The 20067-nt window shown below is 34.5% G+C and overlaps 1 protein-coding gene across 3 annotated transcripts in view; it reads right to left on the bottom strand.

Moving 5' to 3' along the window:
* rab28 (RAB28, member RAS oncogene family) overlaps nucleotides 1-17480 on the bottom strand; it is a 45670-nt gene extending 28190 nt beyond the window's left edge. For all 3 annotated transcript variants that reach the window (XM_088628433.1, XM_088628448.1, XM_088628439.1), the window contains exons 1-4: nucleotides 17272-17480; nucleotides 6477-6573; nucleotides 3441-3529; nucleotides 1427-1556 (exon numbers count right to left, since the gene is read on the bottom strand). In XM_088628433.1, coding sequence (XP_088484559.1) covers nucleotides 1427-1556; nucleotides 3441-3529; nucleotides 6477-6573; nucleotides 17272-17346 — 391 coding nt within the window. In that variant the 5' untranslated portion in view covers nucleotides 17347-17480. The remainder of the gene's footprint in view (nucleotides 1-1426; nucleotides 1557-3440; nucleotides 3530-6476; nucleotides 6574-17271) is intronic.
* Nucleotides 17481-20067: the final 2587 nt, after the last annotated feature.

Genomic DNA, 20067 nt, shown 5'->3' with positions numbered 1-20067 from the left:
GGCTTAATGAAGAACTAGTTAAAATATAATATCAGGTATAAATCAGGGAAGCAAGTTTATTAATAATAAATCAAAAGGTGTAATTCAGTAAGGTTAATATATATATAAATTATTCAAATAATTACATTGCAATTTAAAAAAGTTTCAGACGTATTTTTTAAAGCCTCGGCAGTTTGTATATTTTCCATTCTACTTGCCTGTCCAGGCATTAAGCTCTAAATCGAAAAAAAAGTACTTCAATACATTAAAGCATTTGTGACTCCTCTGAAGGGAACCAAAATAGAAATGTCTGTGTACGCAATTCCCATATGATACCTAGACTAACTTCTTTTCATAGCCTCTGAAAAATAAGTCTATGTGAAGGTTCAAGGATTTATAAAGTGTCACCTCATAATTGATTACTCCTTGTAGGGCAATTTGTGTGGTATTTTTCAAACTGTAGGAGTAAAACACACAAATGTTTCTTGGGTTTCTGTCCTTGGAGGAATAGAGCATGTTAAGCAGTGCTGAGTTTCTAAATGTAGTTCCATATAGACTGCTGTTCAAAACGTACAAGAGTTCACTGTAAATTGCGAAGCTAATGCATCACCATCAGGAGCAGGGAATCCAAGTTAATATGTACATTAAATCCTAACCTTTCAACTCTGCAAAGTAACGGAACAGAATTTCCTGTGCAGAGATACCACTCCATTCATAATCAATCACAGCTAAAAAGAACATACAGTCAACATTTTTAATTACAGCTGATGCACTCTTTTCTGCAACTCCCCATCTGTCAAGAAGAATGTTTAAAATTTAGCGTTATTAGTCTTTATTTCCAAATGGGTCTGGTTAACATCATGGAGTCTCCAGAGCAGAAATCATTCATCCATCAAAAGCACACTGGTGCCTGATAATTCCTATCCCTCTGTGGAAGCTACAGATAACCACTGCCCCAGAGACTTGCTACAGGATCATAAATCAAAGCGCACAGAGCTCCCAAGCAACCTGGGTTAATTTCTATTTACAATAAATCCCAGGAGAATGTTGGTTTGACACTCCAGGAGCCTGTTTAAAAATCAGATTAGGTGGAAATGAAAAGACCAAGAACATTATAAAGAATTCAGCATCCTGTGTTTTGTGTAAGTTAAGAATATCAATTTTGGTATTCAAATCTAATAGATAACAGATAATTATTAAGTAATATTTAATTTGTTAAAATTAAAGAAGCTGTATTATAATTTATTAAGACTTTTAATTGGCTGTATCTATTTTTATCATTTTTAGCAGCAACATAGATTCAATCGAGTCTTTAGAACTTGCAGATACACTAAGGTCACACAGTCTATGTACTGTAGGTTCATTAAGTCCATTAGTCTTTTTTCATTAGGTCTAAGACTTATTTTTAATCTACATGTGTTTACATGAAAAATTATAACCAACTTACTTTTATTTCCCACCAAAGAAACTACAGGCTGACATTCTGCTTCTTCATTCACCTTCTTAACCACAGCAAACCAGTCTTCCAAATTTTCAAAACTCTGATAATTTGTGATGTCATAGACAAGAAGCACACCCTATAGTGAATAAAAAAAATCAATACTATTTACATTCAATAAACGTTATTAATAAATGAAAAATAATATAACACTCATACACTGTGTTACTGAAAATAAAACTGAAAAACAAAGATATTTAATTATGGCTCAGTTTATGTCAAGATTTCAACACACCTGCAAATTAAAAACATAAGCATTAAATGTGCATAAACGGCAGAAAAATATACATCTCCAATAAAGCCTAAAACAGGAATGTAGGGAAAGGTTATTATGAATAATAGAACGAAGAAAAATTATTCCCCTGCAATCTCGTTACAATGATATTCAGAATTTTTCTGTTCCTTGTCCCAAGACATGTTTTTACCTAATAAAGTGGATTACACAAAGTAAAATACAGTGTGCAGAACTCTGCAGTAGGCCTATGGAAAGGAAAACCCAGCAAGTAATGGATTAATTTGTAAATGTCAGGTGTGTAAAGTGCTGAGATAACACACACAACTTATGACTTCAATTGCAAATTAAGAACATTTTTTTCGTCAGTAGTTATAGTTAATGACCCAAAATTCTCTATTCCTAATAACTTAAGATCTTAATCTTATCTACCAATTACAATGAAGCAATATTTTCAGCAGCTGCTCAAATCTGTTGAAGATAGTTAAAATACCAATAAATTGTATATTTTTATATCTCAGACTGGGTAGAAAAAGTAATAGCTTGTGTAGATGAAAATGAATGTGCACATAATATTTATAGAAGAAAAGCCCATTTATCTAGAACTGATTTTTTGTGTTGTTTTTATCCAAAAGCTCATTAAATAACACTTTATGATTATACAGTAGGTGGCGCCTGTAGCATGAGAAGCAAATTTCAAGGGAAAACTAAAAGTCTAGGCTTTCACCTTCTTTCGCTACATAAATTCTTATTCAAGCCCGTTATGCAAATGGATGCTTTCAAGCACAATAATTCCTGTGTATTCCATTGATGACTTGTAAAGGGCTACACGCTAAACTCAAACTGATCAGTTAGAACATCTTGAGCTATGGTAAGCAATCCCCTTAAAATACTAATCTGCATAGATGTTTTGTGAGTGTATGAAACCACAAAGCCACCTACCTACAGTATCACAGTCTTCTAGTGTTTAAAAAAGCCTAATTCAGCCAAACGAGCACTTGAGTCATTTAGCAGGACAAGCACAAAGACAGAGCCACACAATCATTTCTATTATACTCAGACCAACTCTAAAATAACTGGACACAGACTTAATGGATGTTATTAGCAGTGTCGACTACTTCTGTCCTCCAGCTGCAAACCTTTAACAGAACGATGACATGTATCCTTGCTAATATATGGTTCAGGTAAGATAAAACCCACAACACAGTTTCAGAAAATGTGAAGCCAGTTACACCTTATTATTTATTATACAATGGTGCTAATTATTTCTGGCATATAGCTTGGCTATCTTAAATTTGTTTTGTTTCATACATATTCATTCAAACTTATTCAGAAACACTTGGATCAATCAGAAAAAATACACTACAATGTATCACCAAGATACTATGCTCTCCAAATGTGCAGCTTATCTTACATCATAGCTCCTTGTATGGCCTGTTTTGTTTTACTTCCTGATATGGTTAAAATATATGCACTTACACATCTATCATAAATATTTGTGATTAAAACCTGGCAGCTGATGAGGGAATTTTGTATAAATGAGGGAAATAAATGAGGGAAATTTAATCCCCGAAGACAGATATTTTAATTTCACAGTAAATCTAAATAAAATGCAAATACAAGCAGTACAAAGCAAAGCAGATTTAGAAAACAACTGGCAAGAGAACAAACTAAAAATATTTTTAATACAGCTGTATTTGTAAAATGATTGTTTTTGTTTTTTTACAATACCTGAGCTCCATAGATGTATTTGTCCAGCATTTTCCCTCCTATTGTTTGACCTCCAATATCCCATACTTGCAGGGTAACATTTAGGTTCCCTGAGGGGGAAAAAAGCAATCCATAACACAGTACTTTCACCAACACCAAGCAATATCAAGTCAAACCCTGCAAGACCTTTGGAAAACAAATGTATTATTTTGTTCTTAATGTAATGTTGTTAAGGTGAGTATATTAAACTAGAAAAAGAAAACATTGTCAGACCTCATATGCCCACTACGAGCAGAAAATATTTGGATTTCCCAAGAAACTAACATTAAAAACACAAGAATTTCATAATTAAATACCAAACCGCAACAACTCTAGAAAATACTTCAAGAAACCGTAATGTGTATATAGTATATATTAAACATAGTATATAAATAAAAACTGTGTAAGCATTTGATTTGACTCAGTTAACATTTTAATAATAATATAATATAATTATTTTAATAATATACTGTAATTTGAGCGCCTTCTCTGCAATAACTGCAGTACATTCAGGACCGCACCTTGCTATCCTGTACACTGCCTCTTACTTCTAAAATCTGGAGATTGAAACATCACTGGCTTGCCTGTATGGGTGAAAACATAACTAATCTGTCACAAAGAGCTGTGATCCACGTTAGGCTAATTACGTAAATCCTAAATTTAGTGAAGTACAATACTACATCTTATCTTGCTTACATTTTCAACAGAAAAAAAATCAAAACATTATTCTTCTCTTTCAATCCAAAAGCGTGAATTATCAGTTATTCACAATTAGTTACTACACACATGCACTAACAACGAAAAAGAAACTCACCTTATTATAGCTATAAAGAATAGCATATATTTTAAAATTCTTTTAAACCACCGACCAAAATTCTACAGGTAATTCCAGATATTCTGTGTGACGTACAATATTCTGACAAAGACAGAACTCAAAGAAAAATGTGAATTAAAAAAAATATAATTATATACAAAATAATCCTTCCCAATTTGTAGGAGAGCTACAAAACCAAATTAAAATAAATATTTTCTTCCTTTGGAAAAAAAAGAAGACTACACAGTATGTAGTTTATATTGGTCAGATTTCTAACCTCCATTGGGACACAGCAGTGATCCTGTAAAGTATATTTGGCTCATAGCTACAAGCTTGCTGTAAGTGCTGTTCAGCCAAGAAAGAACTAAAAACATTGATTTGGCCATCATGCACTAGGAGGTAAAAAGTAAATCCTTTCACACTGAACACTATTTACTGGACACTAACCAAAGGGCTCCAAGAAGTATTTTACACTACATCTTAAGAAACTGTCTGAGCAGACTGTCTGATTGACAGTGAATTCAACAAGAGGACCAACTTGACATTCACTTACATTTATAAAGGAAGGGAAATTTTCACAGTGAATACATCTAGACTATACATCATAGCTAAGCTGGATGAAGGGTCTGCAAGGAATCTCTACCTAATACTATTTTCCTTGGATAAAATATCTACATTATTAATTTTGTAAATCATCCATTCAGACAAATGATTTATTATGAAGTCAGTTATAACATTCAGTTAAATGACAGCAACTGTGAAAGAAGTGACACTACAACTTTCATACAGACTAGCCTCACTGGTTTTCTTTTTTGTCTTGAAAAATTTTGAAAACAAAAATGGGTCATGGTTATGTTTTCTTTATTATTTTTATTTAAATGATTTGAATCTTGCGTTTACAAGATATTTTGAGCTATCATGCTATCTTAATTAACACTTTTGGAAAGGCAATCACATCATACAACGCTATTACTATTCTAATACTCCATAGACATATGGGAGGGTGCAAAATGTCAAGCCTTTTCCCATGAAGGATGTGTATTTGGTACAACAATCTAATATGTTTTAGTTTTTAGTTTTCCCTAAGGCCTGAGTCCCAGTTAACTAGCAAATTGCACACCTGAAAATGCCCCAAAAGCCTTAGACTCTAAAATTATACCTATGTTTCGAGCTACCTGACCAAACAAATTTGCCAAACTCTTAATGACCCCATGGTACTGGAGGCTATTTGCAAAGGTGCAAATCACAGGCAACTTTGGTTCTTGACAAAATCTGATTTCAATTCAATGTAGTAGTACCCAAAACAGAAGCTGACATTAACGTGGAAACAAAATGGTAGACAGGTAGACATAAGTATAAATTTGTATAAGTTTATGCAAGAATACCAAATTATTTTTTTAAAATTTATTTCAATTGAATAACATCTGCCAAATTCATAAACAAGTGGAGCTACAGGTCACATATCATCACTGAGCAAATCAAAACAGTATTCAGGCTCTCATCTTGGTTGAGGCAGGAACCCAGTTTTGGTAGTAAATTAAATGGGTTATTTATGCCAGTACAACTGCCAAGCTTGAAGTTGCAGCTACATGGTCTGTGACAATACCCAGTTTGAAAAATGGGAAAAAAAGAAAATACAAATGCTGTTGACTTCCACGTTTCTAAGCTTAATGACCAGATGTAAGAGTAAAGCAAACTTTATCATTTCATCGAACAAGCAAAGAATGAAAAACAGTGCCAGGCCTGAGGCATAGTGGAAAGAAGACAAGCAAATACTGGACTGGATCTGAAGATACAAAACAACCTTCTAAAGATGAACAAAGGGTAATTATATATTTGAAGAAATGTTACGGCAGTAATATTTCTGAGTCTAATATTAAATTATAAACTTATAATAATAAGTTATTATATACTGTCGGTAAAAATAAGTATTAAGATTTATTTGATATGCATTTAAATGAAGGCATTTTCTATTATATCCTCTGTGATAGGCATTTTTTATTACATTCCTAGTTGTCTAGGACACATGGTTTTGCATCTACCATAATGATCTTTCATCTTTCTCTGTATGTAAGAACCTAAGATAGAGAATTCCCAAGAAACACGTCTAAGTAAAATTCTCAAAATATCTGTCTGCTGGTCAGCACAAGTATTACAGATGCTATGCTAATAAACGTTTGAGGTATTTTTTTAGGAATTCTCACCTGGCATGTTTAATCTTTTCAGAAAAAAGTCCAATCCTATTGTTTGTTTATACTGCTTCCCAAAAGCCTCTTGTGCAAATCGTGTGGCCAGAGACGTCTGAAATAAAAAAAAACACATATGATTGAATTCTATAACATTCACCGAAAACATTTCAGATTGAAGAAGTAAAGATTTTCTAGATAGCAAAGATGAAGACAAGGAAAATGCTCACTGTCCTGATTAGCCTGTACGTAGGATGATATACGTTTGTGATATACCTGTAGAAACAATCACAGCTCCACACCTATTTTTGCGCTCCTCTTTAAGCTGTCCAAGTGTTTACAAGTGTCCAAACACACAGGTTCACCATTTGTAACTGCAGTGATGTATTGGCACGGTGCAAATGAGAGGAAATATTTCTACATTGCTGGTAGATACTTTACAACATGAAATGCATCCATCTGCAAGACAACCATTTTAATCCAAAGAATAAGTGAATAAAAACAGCTAGAAACAGTGTTTTAAATGGGTTACTAAATTGCAAAAAAAATACAAAAAAAAGAAAATGAAGTTTAATGAACTTCAATCACAATGTCATATTATGTTGTTGTTGATGTTGCTAGAATCAGTTCAAGCACTCAAGTGAGGAATCTTGGGGTAGTTCGAATCGTGGGGTAGGCTCGAGCACTAAATGCAAGGCTCGAGTCTTGCATTTAGTGCTCACGTTCATGTTGTGAAGGTGTCTTTTTTCTTCTTTGTAACATTGTGCTTTCCCTTCTACAACTCTTGTAGTCTGATGCAGAAAAGCTAATTCACACTTTTTGAAGCTTAAATATTATAATGTAGTGGTATATATCCAAACACATTCTTAACAAATTGAACATTTAAAATTCTCCAAACTTTAATCAAAACTAACATACCTGAACAGATATTACCCATTTTAGCTTTCTTGCATTGCCTTCCTGTGGATTTCAGGACAAAATTCAAATACCCCTGTTCACCTTTTTAGGGCTTGAATGGTTTGACTACATCAGTTACCTACACACCTAAATATAATTTGGGCTCTTTAGATTCTGACCTTGTTTTAGTTCCCAATACAAGCTTACAAACACTGGGAGACCATACTTACAGTTCTATTACTCCAGGACTACGGACTCATCTCCCAGCCTATATCTGATCATCCATGAAAATCATTACTTTCAAATCCCGTCTTAAAACTCATTTTTATACTCTAGTTTATAACTGTTTAAATGACTATAATGTGCAATATGTATATACCTGTCTACTTTGTTTGATTTATTGTACAGCACCTTGTGATGACGTACAGTGAAAGTCACTATACAAAATAAATTTTATTAATTGTAAAATATTGAAAGGTGGGTGGCACAGTGGGGAGTGGTTAGCATTGCCTTCCTTGCAGTGTTTGGTGCCATCTTGCATACGTTTCCCCCCCCCCCCCCCCGTGCTCCTGTTTCCTCCCAGTCAAAAGACAAGCTTGTAGATTAACTGACCTCTGTAAAAACTGAGTGTGCGTTTTTGTCTGTGTGCGCCCTGTGTTGGACTGTAGTTCCTGTGCGGGATGCAGCCTGCCTTGCACCCACTGCTTGCCGGCTTAGGCTCCAGCTCCTCCTGTGATCCTATACTGGATAAAGCTGGTAGGAAAATGTAAAGGCAGATGGCTGATGCTTTAAAAGAACATTTCATTTCCGGCACTGACTAAGTTCCAGTCTTAGGAAAAGCACATATCTGTATTATTACTTCAGGTGGCTTACACCCGAAGAAGGCTCTACAGCCGAAACATTGTGTTTTCTTTCTTCTCTTTTCAGCATGGAATAAACCTATTACTTGTTCCTTATCTGTATTATTATATTAGCATAGAAGAGGCAGAAGTGTTACTTGAAGCAATTAAGATAAAAAAATTCCAGGTACAGGTCCATTGTATTTCAGGTAAAAAGAGATTCCAATATTAACTCAAAACACGAGTATTACCCTTTGACTGATAAATTGCTAATGTAGCACCCATCTATAAAAAAGATGACAAAACTGAACCAAGGAAATACAAATAGCCCTTTCTACTATTACGAATCAGCATGGTAACATGATTCGAGAAAAGTTAACACAGATTTGGAAAAGGTAGGTCTTGCTTTACTAACTTACCAGAGTTCTTTAAACAAGAATCTGCAGTAACGGACACAAATGAAAACTATAAAATCACATATTTAGATTTTAAGACAGTGTTTGATTTTATAATATCAGAAGATCAAGATCTACTGGTATAGGAAGCAAATTAGTCAAGTTTTCAGATATCAAACAGGAGGACCTGCAAAAGCAATTCAGCAAGATTTAGAATTAAAGATTCGGTAAATAGCTGGCTGATGGCATTCAATGTAGATAAATATGCAAAAAGAAAAACAAACTATAAATGTAAAAGGGAAACAAAGTGTGACTAAGCAATTCATGAACAAGACACATCATTTAAGGCCTATGTCTTCCAGAAAATGCAATAAAAACACAAACAGAATCTTGGGATAAATAATTAGAAGTGAACATTTTAATATAACTATAGAAATATCCCACAGCCGGCAGAGGAATCCTACTCTGTTGGGCTCCTGAGCAAGGCCCTTAACCCCAACTGCTCCAGGAGCGCCATACAATGGCAGACCCTGCGGTCTGACCCCAGGCTCTCTCTCTGTCTGTGTGTCTCATGGAGAGCAAGCTGGGGTGTGCGAAAAGATTATTCCTAATGCAAGAAATTGTAAAGGGTTAATGAAGTGATGTTAAATATAACAAGAGATGTTATATTAATTTTGTAGAATGCACTTATAAGACCCCAACTGCAATATTGTGTACAATTTTGGTCACCACATTCAAAAAAAGACACTACTTCTCTTAAATCTGCCTAGTTACACTTCTGGGTTTAAAGGAATGTTCTGTTCTGACAGACTAAAAGAACTCAGTCTTTTTTTAGTTTTGAGCAGTAGGACTATAAAGGGGCTCACTTCAAGGGCTCAGAATTTTCAAAGGCATTAAAAAAGTGAACCCAATGGATCTATTCAGAATAAACGAGTGAAACATGAACTAAAAGCACAAATGTAAAGTAAAGTAAAGGGGAAGTGCTTTTAAAACTAAGAACAGGAGACACTTCTTTATAAAAAAAGTGTTGTGCGAGTATAGAATAAGCTACCCAGCAATGCTGTCTATAGCAATTCCACTGCTTCTTTCTGTTAATGTTTGGGCGTGTTTCTCAGATCAATTAGATACCTGCAACCAAACAAGCTACAAAGGACAAACTGCCTCCTCTTATTTTTAAAACCTTGACAAAAGGGGGCCACCTGAGAATCTTGTTTCCCACACAGTAATTACTTCATTATGGTGGTTAACACAACTGGGGGTCATGTCAAGATGTCTTATGCAAATAGATGTTTGATTATGGTCATCAAACTCCAGGCATTTAATATAAGCACCACTAAAATTAGTAAACTTAAATGGATTAGACCATTTTACACATGAATATAGATAGGACTTGGCAAAAAATTACATTTTCTGATGAATACCCGTTCTCTTTCTCATACTGAAGAAACAATAAAATGTTTACTGAGGTCAGATTAAAGAAATATTGTTTTAGCGGTGGCAATGTAATGGTATGATGGATGGACCTTGTTGTCAACTTCAAGTGTTTTTAATATTCCTGGTGTTTATTTGCTGCACAAAGTTTCAAATATGTTGAAAAGATTTTATGCACCACAAAAGAGCTCACCTATACTGTATGTGGGAAATATTACTCAAAACTTCATGCTTCAATTTTGACTTGAATTTTGGTCTAAGTGCAAAATCTCTCCCAGTGTACTGTATGCCATATCATTAGTATGATTATATCACAGCTTATCACACACAAAAACACTACTGACCACTTGCAAATGATGAAGAACATCACAGTCAACATGTCTAGAAATAAACCTATTTTTTATGTTGTTATGTTTATGTTGAATCTAGATTTGTGCCTCTACGATGGATTAGTATAGTTTGTCTCAACCATATCTACAGTATATCTGCACAGAGAAAGATGCTATAAGATGTAGGCAGAATAATTGGAATAAATAACATTATACGTGTACAGCATGGTGGTGCAGCTTCCTTGCAATGCTGGGGCCCTGGGTTCAATTCCTGAAATGCTGTACACATGGTGTTTGTAGGTTCCCCTCGTGATCGTGTGGTTTTCCTCTCAGTGCTCTTGTTTCCTCCCACAGTCCAAAGACATACTGGTAGGTTAATTGGTTTCGATAAAAACTGAGTATGGCGTGAGTGTGTGTGTGTGTGTTTGTGTATGAGTGCCCTGCGATGGACTGGAGTCCTTTCCAAGCTATATCCTGCCCTGCTCTGACTCCCCCTGCAACCATGAGCTGCATAATGCTGGTAAAGAAAATGGATGGGTGGCACAGTCCTAAAGCCATTCAAGTACTAAACCAGCAACACACAGTTGAAAAAAATTCATTTTAACGGTTGTTGAACTGTAGTTCAACCCAAGATTTCTTTTGTATATTCCAGAACACAGTAAAAAGCAGAAATAACAATAAATACAAGACAAAGGTCGTTTCATTGCACTAAAATAGTCCTACATTCTCATAATTGTTTTTACCAACACTACTTAAAATAATAAAAGTTTATTTAAAAAACACTCAGGATTTTCTCCCAGAATGCTGAAGTTCTTAAATTAGTTAACTATGGTAAATAACTATCTTTTTAGTGAAAAAAGAAATTGCACCTTCGGACCAACTAGACTAGACATTATTTCATTTCTTTCATCAAATTAATATTTAATTGACAGATTCAATTACCACAAGTGTTTTTTTTCCAATCATTGCAGTACTATCACTGTTTAAGAATATAGTATAACATCTCTTAGTTAAAACACAGAATGAAGCACACAGCAAAATACATAAAATTAAACTGGATAGTTAATTTAAAATATTCTGAAAAAAGTACTGAACGACCACATTTATCTTAACTTTATATACTAGTGCGTGTAAATTTAAATAATACATGGAATATACCATAAACAATGAAGGTATGATTATTGCTAGCAGAAAATATAATTCTCTTCCATTTCACTAATTATATTATAGCTAATTATTTAAACGAACAAATGCGTGTGCATTTCAAAACAGATTATCTTTACAAAAACTACAAAATAAATTGCTGTTTAATATATAGTATAATTTGGAGATATTTTAATTACTTCTAAGGTGATATTTAATCTACAGGCACTGAACTATTATTTACAAAAGTCCTAAATCACCTAATTTACCAGATTAAAGAACAAAAAAGTTTGATGGATGCAGTCATTTACAGCCACAAAACACGGACAGATTTTTACCATGACAGATCTCTTTGTAGTTAGAAAATTGCTGTAAAGCCTCAGCATGCCAAGTGTCATTCAATTTAATGAATGGGAAGAAAAATAATACACTAAAATATTCTAACTTTACAGCTTAATCTTCACAGAAATATAAATTAGCAAGCAAACTCAAACATATTTTTACATTTAGCCATAACTATAGCATGGTGCTAGTCTCAGCATTATATCTGTACTGTAAAACACACAGTTGTGTATGTGAATAGAAATTTTGGAGTTGTGTTTCTTGAAAGGTACAAGTTGACCACCAAATCACATAATACTTGCCTTGTTATGACATGATGTCTAATCATCAGCGAAGATAGTACTTAACTTATGGCCATCCGAGTGAAAGTGTAAGGATCAATACAGAGTGCGCATGCACATTGGTATGAGAAACCGCTGACAGCTAATGTAACCAGGCTATAGAAAACTCAGCTTTAATAGTCCAAAAAATCACTAACTGCAAAAGCAATCTCCACATGCTCACTTTAACCAAGCAAGACATTTCTCTTTTGGCTTTACAGTAGCTTGGCTTTTGTTGTCATATAATTTGAACTAGCCTGGAAAGAAGCACTAGTATAATCCAGAGGTCTTCTTTTAAAGAAGTCAAAAGGTTAAAGCTAAAAAGGGCCCTGTGCTTATCCTACTCAGTGTTTGGATATGAACTTAAAAAAACAAAACAAATATTTGGTACTTTTCAGAAAGCCAGACAGTACGTGAGATATTTTTTAGAATACAAGATTACACGAGACACTTCAATGAAGATGTCAAATGGCACATCCTGGAAATCGCTCTCAGTATTTAGGGAAAGTTGTGTTTTATATCTGTGAATACTATAAACAAGATAAATAAAAGAATGGGGTACATAAGGAGAAAATTATTTTTATCAAAGCTCGTTGCTCATGGGTTTTGGGGTTAAAATCTTTGTTTATAACTGCAATTCCTTTAAGAAAGAACAAATAATTAGCAGCAAAATATCAAACAAAGTGAAATAACTACAGGAATAATAAATTATCACAATAAAAACAAAAATCACAATTATTCCATTACATATTTTATTAATCTTATACGATTATGAATATACAAGTTGTATTATATTAAATTAAACTCCATTTAATTAAAGGAAATGTCATCAACAAGACAACTTTGTTCAAAATCAGCATAACCTAGATTAATTTAATACGTGCACAATTCTACTAGAACCACAATTGGCTTTGTACTCAAATATATTGTATAGCAAATATAGTGCTCTTGCACTCATCATATAAAATAATGAGGACATTGTGATAACACTTACAAATGTCTAAGTTTAGGTGTGTAGTAGTTGTTCCTAGTTGCTTACAGTTCCTATAACCAGTGTTTACACTCATATTTTAATTTAAAAATATATATTTCAGGGCAGAAATAAATTAGAAGTATCCTATATGATGATAGACCTACAAATCATGAACACAAAATCGTCCTTAGTCCTCTAAGCAAATATAAATCCATATTAAAGGCAGATGGAGATACTTTTTTTTAAAAAAAAAGGTTCCACTTCAGGTAGTGGAAAGACTTTTAAATATTTCCTACTGTCTACAAATTGACAGCCACAGGGGGGAATTACAGGAGAAGGAGTCCAAGAAAAACTCATCCAATAGCAATTGGTGAGTAATTCATGAAAGAAAACACAGACAAAATGTCAGTCAAAGTACACATCCAAACAGGAGGTGTACTTTTTTAGAAGCAGGTAAATCATGCAGACAGTTGAGAGCTGGCACCTGGCAATTCTCCAAGGTGTTACAATTGTCATTAACTTACTGAAGCTCCTGCCAAAGACTTAAAAAAGCCCCTGCCAAAGATTTATCTGGTGAAAACTGCTTCTCTTGTATGTTCTGTAAGGAAATCCAACTGCTAATTTGCTTTTAAAAAAATGAATCTTCATACTAAGCCCATTCAATTTCATCTTAAGCCTAAATAACTTTAAATTCACTTTTCCGTTTAAAAAAAAGAGGAACTAAATAACCCCAAAAGCACTTTAACTCACCAGACTACATTTCTGCTCAATTATATAAAGTTTAGACATACATTTAAAAGGAGACTGTTTAAGATTATCATGACTACCACTTTTCTTTGCTATAAACACTGTTCTTAAGCAAAAAATATTCTTACCATCTTTAATTTCAATTGGTCTGGCTTTACACCATATGATAAGCAAATGGGCTTTGTCAGATGCTTACAAAGAAAGCATCACAATGTGGTACAGGCAACCTGTATTATACCATTATTCCGTTATTCCGAAAAACAATTTTGCAGTTTCCATGACATCTCTCGTTTTATTTCTGTTTAAGTTTGATTAGCATTAAGCATATTAATGATTAATGGTGTCCGACACAAATGTCTTCTAAAAACACTACAGTGTTTACTGGGGAGTAGGCATGCAACAGAAATCAGTTCAACACTGTACTTTACACTAAATATTTTCCAAGTATCAATGTGTATTAAATATTTATCTGTATGTCCCACAATCTCTCACCCAGTGAGAAGTTTTTTTTTTCCTGGAAGAATTAATGTATGTGCTATTTATGTATGCGAAAGCCAGTTTAGAGATTATGATAAATTATTTATGAGAAAATCCAGTCATACTAAAATTGTATACTCTACATGCGTTACATTTCTTCAATTTACTGTCTGCTTAGAAAGAAATGGAAAAAAATGAACCGAGTCAAAACTTTGTCAAAAGCTTCTTGGAAAGAACTTGATATTGTACACATTAGGGGGTTAAATATAATCTATATTATTTCACATCCAGTCATAGAATGTCCAACAACAGCACTGCAACAGCACAGTTCTAAAGTTCTACACAGAAATGACGATAATTTAACTTGACAACATTCTGTACCAGTGGGATAAGGCTATTCTGTTTCAATATTAAGAGACCAAGACAAGTCAATCAAAATCACACTTGAAGGGCAGGATTGTAAAGAGACCAACTCAAGACCGTGGTTGCGATTAAGTTTTTTTTTTTACTAAAACGTAAAGAATGTTGAAATATATTGGTTTTATATATAATTTACTGCAGCTTCTGTACAAATGTTTTACTTTGCAGAAATGCACTGAATGGTGATTACTTCTGTTTAATCTCGAACACTGTAAATGTATTAAATTAGAGGGTGGATTTTTTTAAAAGAATTCTACCCTAGAAATGGTTTCAAATCACAACAGGATCTTTCAGTGACAAAGTTAACTTGACATGGTATTATGTTTAATTTCTGAAATTTTAATTGACAAAATAAAAATAATACAAGAGGAACAAAATCCATAAACTCTAATGAAGAAAATGTAGCTGCTGGGTGAAAACTGCTTTTCTAAGTACATAAAATCTGAAGTTTGTTCTACAGTTGTCGCGTTTTACACGTTTTTTTACTCACATCACTTTGTACTCAAGCAAAAACAGGCGTGCTCCTGTCACGCGCCCGTTATTATCACTCCTGCAATTTACGTCGGCAGGAGCGGAACTTGCGTAATGCGTCGTCTGTGTAGTATAGCGCGTGGCCCCATATGGTCTTCCGTTTTTTACACAAGTCTTTTTTTGTGTGTGTACGCCTGATTAGAGTAGCTTAAAACACAATCATTATACCATCTCAATATCGTGACCGCCTCCCACCCTCCAGAAAGTTACAGAATGCTTGCAAGGGTGTTGAAGAACCTAATAACTACCACTTTCCGAGAGATGTTAGTCGAAACTCTGAGGCTTGACCGACTGATGAGGTCACTGTACATGTAAACAATGATGAAGTATCAAACCACGTCTTAAATTCCGAAATCTTGTCCTGAATTCTTCAAGTCTTGAATCCCATTTGTATTGAAAAATTAAATAAAAAAATATTTAAAGACGGAAAACGGAAAACGTAAATTGGAGAACACGCTATTCGAACTCAGAAATATCTGGTCTGGAACGTCATTTAATCTACCGGTGCACAGCATAATCTTTAATGCATTACGTAATAGAAATAATACATGTAGTTTAAGCAATTTCCTTAATTAAGCAATATAACCCTATTGTACAGTATTACAATTTAGTTACGGTTGATTTACGTTTTCAATATCCGTGGTACACTGTTGACAGGAGAGAAAGAGCGAAAAATAAGTTGTTTAAAGGACCAGCTGCGTGGGAAAAAAAGGCTAAGCGAGCTGAACGCACACGTGAAGATGTGTAGAAAGGTTACAAACCAGAAGAAGCCATTCGGCCCATCTCATGTGTTTATGGCGTACAATATTTTGACTTAATCCTATGAAACAGATACGAGAAGGTAAAAATGTAGACCTCCCTGTGTCTCCTCCCGTTTTTGCCCAACGTAATGACTGTTTATATCCAGTACCCAAGAATTTAAAACGCAGTGTTATATTATCTCTTTGTGATGTACTGTCCCCGAACTAGACATTGTGAGGACAGGATGATTATCAACATTAAGCTTTTGACTGAATCAGAGTTGCTCTGACAAATATTTTCCCAGACCATCACAAGGACATATTTTTAAAAATACATTAAAATGTAAAATGTCTCCAATTTAAGACATTAAACTTCGGAATTGATAATTAATCTTAACAAGCACACCCTTCTTGTAGAACTGAGCGATTCAGGTGTTATTAAGGCTACTTTCTTGGCATTAAAAACCTTAGGTTTGCAGTATCAGCACTTTCCTCTTATGAGATGTTTATATTACCTGGAAGGGTCACATACCGATGATGCTACTTGCTGCCTTGCATAAAGCAAAGCGCAGCATCTCAAAATATCATAAAATATCATCTGTTGCTCCACAACAAATAGGAGCAATTTCATTTAATCCGTTTATTCACACCACAGTCTATAAAGGGAAATGAATTTGGAGTTTCTAATTGGTTTTGGAAAGGCAATACTCTGTTTGCAGGCAAATGTACCAATATATGAAGTCTTGAGGGTAAAAAAATGTACTGTATGTCTGTTTTCGAGAAGGAAAAAAGAAAAAGTCACAGCAGACGAAATCCTACTCGGTTTTTAGACCTATGTAATGGAAATGCAAGAATTTCGCCAGTACTGGGATCCAACTGTTGCTCGATAAAAATTACGTTAATCTTCATATCATTAAGAAAAGCTGTCTTTATAAATCGTATCAAATTGAATGCACATTAAGCGATGGCACATAAAATTTCCTGCGACTAGTCTAATCCATCCCCGACTAAAATGCAACTAGTAAATATTGTTTTGAATATAATTTCCAAAAGTGTAAATTCAAGGGCACAACAAGAAACCTGCTTTATTTTGTATTTCTACATTTGTCTTCGAGAAACACCGGCTCCCAAGCTGAAGCAATGACTGGATAAATCACAATCGTTTTAAATCCGAAACATGTTGATGCTGCAATACTACAGTAGATCATGTAAATCTGAAAATCTCTCACCTTTCCAGAGGCTCCGTCTCCTATAATCACAATTTTCAGCTGTCGGTCTTGACTGTCTTCTTCCGAATCCGACATGATGTTTAATAAAGACTGCACTTTATAAACAAAACAACAACAATGTAACGTTTATGAAACAAATAGTATCATCAAGTCAGGATTAAACGGAACAGCGCTAAGCAACCAGACGCCATATTTACCGCAAGCTAAAACTGGGGAAAGACCATTGCAGTATTGTAGGGATTACAATATATTGCACCAATATTATATGAGTTGTACACCTTTTCCCAAATTTTATATTACCCATGAGAATATTTTATAATAAAATGTGTATGTTTTGATTAAACTTTTCGTATGCTGCGTTTAACATTCATTCATGAAATGGATTAATCCACTCGTGACGCGTCTCTGTCGCTAAGGTAAACGGGGTCAGAGGGTCAGATATTTTTAAAGATACTTAGAGAGAACATGTAGTTTAGTATGGGGGTTTAGTGGATGTTTATGTTTGCGAATTTGCTACAAATTACTTAATTTATACATAAAAGAATGAGAAACAATTAATCAGAGACTTGAAATGTCCCTAACAAAGATTCACTGTGGCACGCTGTGGTAGAAGCAGATGAATCGATGAGGTAAAATCATGCCAAAACTAAAAGAAAAATCATGTTTAAATTTAACATGGTTTATTTTCACAAAGGCGCCGCCATCGACTAAATTAATCATTGCTTCTGTACTTAAAATGTAACCAGAAACGTATGATCTTGAAGTTAATCGGTAGAACAACGCTCTTAATCCTGATTTTTTTTTGGTGTGTGTGTAAAAAAAATAAAAGCTCTTATATTGTATGAATGCTTCCTTTTATAGAAAAAATAACTCGGACTGTAATTTTTCTTATATTTGTACAACGATATTTACAGGCAGCAGAATTAAACGTCTTGACAGGTCTCTGCCCCTATGCTGATTGTACTCATGTTCGTTATTCTGAAGCGATTTGGCTTGATATTTTTTGTACACGGTATGCAAATATTGTTTTTTTAGATGCATAAAAATATCGTTTTTATACGTTTTTCAACGATGATGAGTAAGATACATTAATTGAATAATGAATCAGATACAAACAATAACTCAAGAGTTCAAAGAAGATAAACTTTTTTTTTAGTCACACAAAACTACACAAGTACACACGATGAATGTGGCTGAAATTCATTTTTAGTGGCACACAGTTTTCATTTGGCTGTTTAGGAGTTAGGAAACTCTGGCCACTGTCCTCCTTGATTGTGCAGCCTAATGTCTTTTGACATTACTTTGCAGTCCTGCCAGGCCAAGATTCAGAGTTCATAGACATTTTCTGTTGGCAGGAATTCCAAGTCCCAGCAGGATATATAGTAAAATGTTACAATAGATTACTTCCGTTTACCTGCAGCTGGCTACTGTGGGGGTGCTTATAATTTTCCAAAGTGTCCCTTTCATTTTCAAGCATTTTCACAATTCAACATAGGTTTCTATAATGAAAGACAGTTTCCCAATGAATACATTCAAAAATACATAATGTCTGTGAGTGGTTTGTAGACTGTTGGTATTGTAGAGAAACCATGATTTATTATGGGAGAGCAACTTTGCTTGTAAATTCTAAGACTTAAGAGTGAGAATATACAGTATGAAAATATTATCCGAGATGCTTGAAATACAAAATGTATCCATCCTTTTTCTAACCGCTTTATTCAGTATGAGGTTACAGGAGAGCTGGAGCCTATCCCACCAATCAGTGGGCACAAGGCAGAATATACCCCGGACAGAACACCAGTCCATTGCAAGGCACACGCAGACACAAACACACCCACTCACACCAGGATCAATTTTCCCAGAAGCCAGGACACAATTTGGTTACCAAGGTTGACTGTGCTTGCCTGCCTGGGCTTTAGAGACTGATGAACTCGGGTACTGAACAAAACGCCTGAAGAGATGTGCATAGTAATGCAGGTCACCCTTATAGATTATAAGCTTACTGAAAGATACAACAGCAGTGTCTTATGTGGAGTAGACCCACTGGAGGCAGCACTAGAACATGGCATAAGCCAGATACCAGAGCTCCCACCATGAAGTACAGTTGACTTTATTGACATACAGAAGTGCACACCATGCTGTCCTGCATAGTTCATACCCTGCATGACACACCCAGCTCCAGTCTCACGGATCCCAGGTCCCACGGATCCTGGTCTAGGTGCAAGATGTGCAGCATATACATACACATACATCTAATAGAATGGTCTTCTCTTCAGTGTGTAGTAAAGCCTGTCTATGCAAACAGAGGATTATAGTTTTAACAAAGAAGTAGATGATCTGTATGTAGTTCTGGTTTTCTATTTACTGAAGAAAATGAAGAAGATAGCAGTATTAATAAAAAACATCTAATATCCCTATACACACAGTGAGAATTCTGTGTATATTATTTAAAAATCTAAATTTACAAATATAGTGATAAAAGGTGGTGTTGCTAGATAAGACTGCTATTGTTGATAGGATAACCCATACAGTATGTCAACAATATGAACTAAATATAAAGTTCTGAAAAACCTGGATGCAGAAGAAAAGAGAGGAATTCATATTGTAGGCTGTACAGTTTGGCATACAGTAGTAGCTATCTTAATTGAGCTGGGCCAATATAAAGTAAGACAAATTGGTTTCTGAGAAGGAAATTTGGTTTCCACATATTATAATAATAATAATAATTGCTTACACTTATATAGCGCTTTTTCTGGACACTCCACTCAAAGCACTTTACAGGTAATGGGGACTCCC

The sequence above is a fragment of the Lepisosteus platostomus genome, chromosome 1 (assembly GCF_059453375.1).
Source record: "Lepisosteus platostomus isolate fLepPlt1 chromosome 1, fLepPlt1.hap1, whole genome shotgun sequence".
Classification (NCBI taxonomy): Eukaryota; Metazoa; Chordata; class Actinopteri; order Semionotiformes; family Lepisosteidae; genus Lepisosteus; species Lepisosteus platostomus.
The sequence above is the reverse complement of the archived record's forward strand: the minus strand, read 5'-3'. Positions and strand labels throughout refer to the sequence as shown.